The sequence below is a fragment of the Vicia villosa genome, unplaced genomic scaffold, assembly GCF_029867415.1.
Source record: "Vicia villosa cultivar HV-30 ecotype Madison, WI unplaced genomic scaffold, Vvil1.0 ctg.000219F_1_1, whole genome shotgun sequence".
Classification (NCBI taxonomy): Eukaryota; Viridiplantae; Streptophyta; class Magnoliopsida; order Fabales; family Fabaceae; genus Vicia; species Vicia villosa.
The window spans coordinates 1,190,498-1,199,333 of NW_026705083.1; the positions used below are offsets into that span (position 1 = coordinate 1,190,498).

At 35.2% G+C, this 8,836-nt stretch overlaps 1 protein-coding gene across 1 annotated transcript; it reads right to left on the reverse strand.

Moving 5' to 3' along the window:
- Window positions 1-1,726: 1,726 nt before the first annotated feature.
- LOC131625543 (ankyrin repeat-containing protein BDA1-like) lies at window positions 1,727-3,563 on the reverse strand. The gene is made up of 2 exons (XM_058896396.1): window positions 2,930-3,563; window positions 1,727-2,792 (listed from the first exon to the last, which is right to left on the reverse strand). Exons 1-2 carry the CDS (start codon window positions 3,539-3,541, stop codon window positions 2,076-2,078), a joined length of 1,329 nt encoding a protein of 442 aa, XP_058752379.1. The 5' UTR covers window positions 3,542-3,563; the 3' UTR covers window positions 1,727-2,075.
- Window positions 3,564-8,836: the final 5,273 nt, after the last annotated feature.

The following is an 8,836-nucleotide window of genomic DNA, read 5'->3' on the forward strand; positions in this document are numbered from 1 at the left end:
AATTGTTATAAATTTTTATAACAGTTTGTTGTTATAATTGTTATAAAATTATAATTGTCATGAATATTTATATCTTAAAATTTGTTAGAATAAGTTATTTAATTTTGTGTGCTACATTGGATAATTTCTGATGTATTTTAAATAATTGAAATTAAGTTAATGTGTTGTTTTAGATTTTAATTGTAACTTATATAGATTATTTAGATATCGTAATTTTAGATATGAAAATTAACACACAAACACACACACATATGTGTGTGTGTGTGTGTGTGTGTGTGTGTGTATATATATATATATATATATATATATATATATATATATATATATATATATATATATAAAAGTATTATTGCATGCAATTGTATGGTTATTAGAAAAATAAAGAGAACATTTTGTTTTTTTAGAAATAGGCCCGTTTAGGGCTGGGTAGCTCGCAGCCCAGAGAGGGTTGGGTCTTGGTAGTAAAAGTGGAGCCCATTTAAATATGGGCTTTTTGGGTCCTACCCTGAAAAGCCCGAGTCCCGTATGGGCCGACCCGTTTAGGCCGGATTGCCCATTTTGACAGCTCTAATCGTACCACACTTCGTGTGAAAGGTGTTGGTCGAACCTTCATAGAATTGAATGGCAGCAAGCAGCGTGCCACACAAATAAGGTGGGCCACAACATGAGATTTGTAATAGGGTATGGATACCCAATTATTTCCAAAGTTCAAGTTTGTTAACTTCTAGACGTTTCATCCAAGCACAAAATTTTGGACAGTTTCTAGGAGGTGCAGTCTTGAAATTCCTATCTACATAACGAAGGGATAAAGGTTTTGGGAGAGAAATCAATGGTTGTGTAAGATGGCTGGTGGGGAAGAAGGCACGTTTCTCTACAGAGATTTTAGGTTGACGGTTTTCTGGAAGTGGGCCTAAAAAGGCTAAGGGTGTGTTATTGAGAGAGAAGGGTATCAATACCAAAGATTGTCATATTTTGGTTTTTTCTTAAACAAAAGGAGGTTTAGGAACGTATTCCAAACCAACGTAAATGATAAATGTCAGTCAAACTGAGATTTAAAAAATTATAAATGACAAATAAATAGGTTATAGCCTCGGCTATTATACCAAACTAACGTATATGCTGGACAATTTCCCTCGGCTATCATAAAAAATCGAGAGGTATGTGGCGCATGCTACATAGTTCTGGAAAAAAAAAGATACTGTTGTTGAGGATTGAACCAATGACTATTTCAACCATTCCCTATGTTATTCCGAAATCAAAGAGCGAAGTGATAAATTTTTATGTCGTCCTTCATTATCTCGCTTGAAAAACTGCTTTAAATCTCCTTCATGCCCGAGATAATTTGTGTTTTTTTTAAGTACCCTCTCCTTTTCGTTCTAAAAAAGAACTTATTTGTATAATAGAATATATATCAAGTTAAACGTCTTGTGTGGTTGAGATTAAAGTTGTGAAAGTAAGCTTTCTCTTCCACTTGAGTTTTTATTACTCAATTTTGTATTCTTTTTAACTATATATTGTAATTTTCTTTTTCTCATTTAATAAGTTTTCTTTTTGATTTGTTTGACTCTTGTAAAAAAATTTGCAAGTCTTATGCTAGAATAGTTTCTCTATTTTTATTACTTTCTGCAGCCTCTTCAAAAAATAAATAAACAAACTATCAAATCATCTACACTAATAAAAAGCAATTAAAAGAATTATATATTTTTTTCAAAAGAATAATCTAATTTGTCATAAGTTAATCCACTTACATGTGCTTACAAAAGAAATTTGAACCAGTTGAAACATGATCTTTTCTTATTTAAAGGACAAGACTAGTAATATACTTTGCAAAAGAATATTAAATTCACACATGATGTTGAATAGTCCAATTTCCTTCCATACAACAAATACTAATACACATATATTGAATTGAATAGAAAGCAAGCTATATGTCTAAAATATTTATTACATGGAATCACTAACAACTATCTATAAAGTTAACGAGAAACAATAACAAGGAAAACTTCAAGTGGATGTTGCGATATTGTCTGTGAATTCGGGCAGCAGTCTGAGTTGCCACAATATTTCTTTAAGCATCATCTATTCAATTTCTTAACAATTACGGACTTAACATCATCGTAAATTTTTAAGAAAAGTTCAATACACGGGGTAAACATAATTAAAACCAAAATGATGACAATCGTCCATTCATTGCCATCTGTAGGGGATATCCTAAACATAGAAAATATATAACTAAAGGCAAAGCTGGTCACTGGAGCAGCCACTAGAGCGCCTATTGTTCCTCTTGGTATCATAATATATATCGCTATAATTGATAGAAAAAAGGAAATCATATTAAAAATTAAGAACACAGAGAATTCTAGTCCTGACAAGACTGAATTCCCAACATTGGTAGAAATAGTAGAATTGGAGGAAGTCATGTTCTTTTTCAGATCACTGTCATCAAAAGCATTAACCTGATAAATTCCACCAGGGGGACTCAGAGCTGATTGATACATGGCTGTTGCAACAAGAGTCGCAGCTATCAACCAACTGTTACGTTCCTCCTCTGATATATTACTTTCAGTGCGTAATATAAAAGTTGCAATGTTAGCTCTAACTGTGGTATTTGATTTGAGTTTATGTGCAAGTGTGGGAGCATCGGTGATTTGTGAGTTTGATTTTGCTCCAGCACCCAGCAATATACTCCTTATATCTACATTGGCTGCCATGTCCAACGCAGTTTTATTCGCCAAGTTCTTTGCCTTCAAATTTATCATTGTCTTTAACAACAATCCAAGTGCCTTTACTACCTAGTCATTAAGGAAATATCTTAAAATAATTTAATACCAAAAATTTAATCCAATAAATTATTGTAAAATATAAACCTAATAAATTTCATCATTTTGGGGACACCATGTTCCATTTCAGAAAGTGACAAAAAGGTTACCTGTGGCTCGAAATTTCTTTGTGCTAAAATATGCAAAATGGTGTTGTCATCCTCATCCTTCCAATTTACTATTTTCTTTTGAATCTTCATAGCACCTCTCTTATTATTTTTTCTAAGAAAGCAAACAAGAAGATCAAGAGCCTCATACTGATCATTCTTAGCAGCAATATGCAGTGCAGTCTCACCCTTCACTGTCACATCTTCAATGGAATCCGGACAAGCTGTGAGGAACTCAGCTAAAAGTTCAACCTCTCCTATTTGACTTGCAAAATGAAGAGGAGTTAAGCCTCCCCTCCCTTTGATTCTAACAAGATCTTTATTCATGGCAACAAACCGAGACAACATCCTCTTTTGGTCGTGTTGCATAGCGAGATGAACCGGGCTGAATCCTTGCGGATTTAGCTTCAAAGCAAATGAAGGTTTCAAATTCGTAATCTCAATGGCAAATCGGATATGCCCCAAAGATGCGGCGATATGCAAAGGAGTTTCAACAAATTGTATTGAATCTATAATCTCCAAAATGGATGGATCATAATTAATTACTCTGTAGAGGAGATCTATATCACCTGTTTCAGCTGCAATGTTCAGTTGGTTGCCACTATATGTGTTCATTATTGAAACTCACTAATGTATGAAAAATAAAACGGATTTTGATTACAACACATGACTTGAATTCTCATTTATAGAAGAATGAAGTTGTTGTCCAAAAAGAATTTGTTTGAATCTTTTCAAAAAGAATATCACCTTTTAATTTTTGGCCATAATATTTTATTAAAAGATATTGTTAAAAGTATATAGTGAAGAAACTTGTAATAATAAAATAAGATTTGGAAAAATAAAGTTTTGGGGGAGCTCCGTGAAATTTCTTTGGAGCTACCAAATCCATGCCTTTTTACTGTTGTATCCACCTAAAGTAAAAGTAAGTTGAACCATTTGACGGTTCAGGCAACGCGCAAAAAAAAGTTTGTTATAAAATATAATCTTAAATGCATGTTTGATATAATATTTTATTTTTATTTTTTACTCTCTTAAAAAAATCACGTCGTATTTAATATTTTCTGGTTTTTTATCCCCTTTAAATTTGATTACACTACTACACAAAATTGGTTTTTACCTCAATTGTATTATGAGTTTTTACCACAATTGGATGGCCGATGTAACATCCAGTATCATGAAAAGTGTGATACTCTTTCCTCCATCATTTTAATTGAAAAGTAGTTTTGATCATAGATTTGATTTCCAAATATTGCACTTTCAAAATGGTTCGTGATCATTTTTATTGGTTGGGAGTTTCAACCGAGGTGACATGTAGCTTCTAACTTTTTCTTTCGGATTGAACTTTAACCTAGGGTTGGGTGTGAGGGGATCACTTTTCCTCTCGGTTATGACTTTTTGACAGAGGAGAAATCTAATGTATTTTGTGTCACTTTACTATGTTCTAGCTATATTAATTTTTTTTATTAATATATGTATTTCTTAAAAACATATTCATTTGTTCAACTGTTACCCTAAGAAAATTCCTAGAGGCAAAGCAAGGCACGTGTCCTTATAAGAGGACTCCCTCATTCTAACAAGAAACCTGCACAAAAGATAAACAAAGCAAATATCGACAATAAATGATATCGAAATTGTTAAGAGTCGAAGTGAGAATAGAAGTCAAACCTGGAGGTTCTACACTTAGAAGATTTTTAGATAAAGCGTTCGATGGTGGGAAGTGGTGTCGATGGAAGGTAGTTACCAGTAACAAGTAAAGCGCGAGAATTCAAATGTTCAAAGTTTGAAATAATAATGAAGCGGTTATCAAGCCAGGATCGTGCATCAGAAGCGCAAAAAACACAAGAAGATCCTACGAGACGGTTGCTGCTAGTTTAAATCTTAGTCGTAGATTGTACTAGGTATTTACCTCATGTAATGCCTATAAATAGGCCAGGATAATGTAGAAAAGGATGTTCACTATTACAATCAAACTACTTGCTTACACTCTGCCCATTTTCCGCCCTTCAGGAAACAAGAGTTGCTAAGAGTTATGATGTATGTGAATCACCATCTTTATTTTCAATGTAATCCTTTTACTTTTTAATCATATGCTTCGAAGCTTTCATTTGTATTGTGTTTTTTAACCAGTATTTATTTTTTCTTTTGATCATTGCTTCAACCAAGTAAACCGAAACTGGTTGTTGTCATCAGATAACCATCCTTGAGTCGACGCTATATGGTGGTCACGAGTCACCCCAGAAGGTCAGGGTCGGAGTAATCATAATATCACAAAATCTAAGTTTAAGTTCGCCCCGTTGGTCACGAGTCACCTGTCGGTCGAATCTAACAGTAAGCGTGGAAAAACATTGTATTTGTTACCAGCCTTAGAAAACTGTTTCTTAGGAAAACACTTCGACGAGAAAGATACAATCCCAAAGAACTTTAGCACATGGTCTTAAGATCAACTAGTCGATCTTGCAAGTAACCCTTAGTTTCAAAGCTTTGAGAGGACCAGTGGTTGTTTACCAATTTCCAAAGTAAACAAAATGGCACGCCGAGTGGGACCATCGGGCTAGTTTTTTCGTTTCGTCATATGTATGAAACTTAGAAATGGGAAACAATATCAGAACCCACCTAAAAAGGTTAGGTCTAGGATGACGAAAACCCCTAACCCAAATAACATTGATGAAGTCCCTTCTCACTCTCTAGAATCCTCAAATACAATGCTCACTCCGGTGGACCTAGTGGCTGGTGCAGAGACAGATGTTGTTGTTCTGAGAATGGGGACGACAGATATCCTTGTGATACCACCAGGGGGAACTGGAGCAAGAGGAACTCCTTTTTGACCTAATGTGCCTCATTTTGGAACCGCTGACCCCACGTATGAAATGCCGTATTCCTTGATGGTTGGAAGTCAGTCGACATTGAGTCCTGAGAATGAAGTTCTTGTTCAAAAAGAATATGTTTGAATCTTTTCAAAAAGAATATCACGTTTAGATTTTTGGCCATAATATTTTATTAAAAGATATTGTTAAAAGTATATAGTGAAGAAATTGGTAATAATAAAATAAGATTTGCAAAAATAAAGTTTAGGGAGGATCTCCGTGAAATTTCTTTGGAGCTACCAAGTCCATGCCTTTTTATTGTTTTTTCCACCTAAAGCAAAAGCAAAAGTAAGTTGAACCATTTGACAATTCAGGCAACGCGCACTTGAAAAAAAGTGTTTCTTATAAAATATAATCTTAATTGCAGCATGTTTGATATAATTTTTTTTTCTTTTAATTTTTTAGACTCTTAAATAAATCACCTCTTATTTAATATTTTATGGTTTTTTATCCCCCTTTAAATTTGATTACACTATTATCGAAAATCGGTTTTTATCTCAGTTGAAATTTGATTACACTATTACAGAAAATTTGTTTGCATCTCAGTTGAATTCTGAGTTTTTACCATAATTTGGTGGCCGATGTAACATACCGTATCATAGAAAGTGTGATACGTTTTCATTCTGGCATGTGTCATTTTAAGTGGAAAGTAGTTTTGGTCATTAGTTCGATTCTCAAAAATTGCACTTTCAAAATGGTGTTTGGTCATTTTTCATCGGTTGGGAGTTTCAACCAAGCTGACTTGTAGCTCCCAACTTTTTCTCACGGTTTGGATTTTTAACCTAGTGGATGGGTGTGAGGGGATCACTTTTGTCCTCGGTTATGACTTTTAGCTGAAGAGAAATATAATGTATTTTGTGTCACTTTACTATGCTTTAGACATTTTGGGTTGAACGAAATTTAATTAGAAGCATAAGTATTTGTTTTTTTATTAATATTTGTATTTCATAAAAACATATTCATTTGTTTACCAAAGAGGAAATCGCATAATCTAGGGAATATATTCATTCTCGCCCAATTCGACTTGGATAACTCCAAGTATACTACTGGTTTTCCTTTCATAATTTGGTGTAATATAGAAGGTACTGCACCTATCCCATGGATCCATTCTCGCCCAAGTAATAGGTCAAAGTTTGATTTGGAGTCGATCACCATGAACAACATTGATCTGGTGGTTGTTCCGACAAGCAATAGACTTGGATAACCCCAAGTATGATACCGGTTTTCCCTTCTTAGTAGGCAAGATCGACATAATCCCGTAATTTATGATGAAGTATTCACCATAGTTCTCATCCGCCATTTCATCCTCCGGGGATGGTTCATCATCAGGCTCCTCTTCCTCTTCTCCTTCAGATGACGGAGTATACTCAACCTTTTGCGTCGCGACTAACTCCTTGTTGCCAAGAGGAGCCACCCTCATAGCCAACCTTTGATTTGTCGTGACTTTCTCCTTCTCAGTCAACCTTGACCTTGGATAAGACCTACGACTCGTGGTTTCTGTTGGTTACATGCTTTCAACAGACCTGATGTCTTTGACATGTTTTAACTGTGTTGTTGAAGCATCTCTTGCAGCTTTCTTATTTCTTTGATAACCCCACAACTGAGTCCTTGTCATCGAATTTCCCCCCTTGTAATTGAAAGAAACATGACACCCCTTAGGCTTCAACTTTTTCCCTTGGGCCTCAACTCCATGAACGACTACCTTCTAGTTTGGCCTTTTGCCTCCCTTCCGATTTACTGGTTCCACGCATTTTTCTTGTTGGGTGTTCGACGAAGGTTGAAAGGTCTTCGGACGAGGTTGCTAGAATAAACCCATACACTCCTTGTTATGTCGAGGAGTTCCTTCCTTGTCAAAAACAAACCTTGGAACTGGAGGCTTCTCTTTTGCTAGAGCCTCTTCTTTAGCAGCCTAATATCTTTCTACCGCCTCTTCATCATACACAGTGTTGCATCATGGGCACAATTTGGCCCTTAATTCTTCCACTCTGCATTTCTTTTGGAAATCATCCAAGCTTTCCTCTGGTTGAGGATACATTGCTTGCAACTCGCTTTCCATCTTCTCGTCGGAACCTTCAGTAGTTTTGACCATCATAACCTCAATGTTGAAGTCTTCAGTAACCTCAATCATCATGGAATCCAAAGGCTCTGCGTACAAATGCATTTCGACGTTGTAGCCTCTCTTCTTTCAGAGCTTTTTGCTTTAAATCCCTGAAAAGGACACATTGAGATGTTTTATGACCAAGAAAATTATGAAATTTGCAGAACCCCCTTTTATTTCTTTGCTCAAATGGGAGATTCTTTAGGCCCTGAAGGACCACAATCTGACCATCAGTTACTAATAGATCAAATATTTCGTCACACTTAGTTATATCAAAAGTATAAGTTTTGGTGATGGTTGTGCCATTTTTTCTGGTCTCAACGAGATTTTTTTTTTGTTCGACAATTTTAACAGCTTACACTTATAAGGTGATCCAGGCTAAAGTTCAACCACATTGACCTCTTGTTGAAGCGGTAAAGCGTAAAAGTAAGTATTTATGTAGTTTTATCATATCGTCTCCACAGGGATTAGTGGTTACTGAATCGCCGTTCGATAATTTATTAAGTTAATGAGTTTGGGTTAAAATGGGTTGAGAAAGTAAATGCGGGAATTTAACTTATGAACACAAAAGAATTTTATTAGTCGGACAATAGAGACTCTCGAGATTTGAAACTCATTTACCCGTTAAATACTTAAACTTACTACTCAGTTGAACTCAACCTAAACTACTCACAAACATCATCACGTATCGCTCACACGGAGGTTATCTCTAACGCAAAGTGAGACAACGGCCGTATTACTCGCGTCGACGATCTCTCAAGACAACACAAGCAACACGGAAGCATTAAGAACCGATAATAAAGTGAATACTAAGTTCTAATCTATTTCTAGATTTAAAGCCCAATAAATGTTCTTCCTAAACCCAGATTTGAATCATCCATCTCTGCAACAATCCAAACCCACATAGAGAAAGCAATCACTAATGAAGATTTGTAATAAGAGCATTAA

Bases quoted from the DNA above. Each gene is read 5' to 3' on its own strand.
- LOC131625543 (XM_058896396.1), bottom strand. From the start codon at position 3,541: ATGAACACATATAGTGGCAACCAACTGAACATTGCAGCTGAAACAGGT. The intron at 2,793-2,929 runs GTAACCTTTTTG...CTTAATGACTAG, and splicing joins AAAGAAATTTCGAGCCACAG to GTAGTAAAGGCACTTGGATT.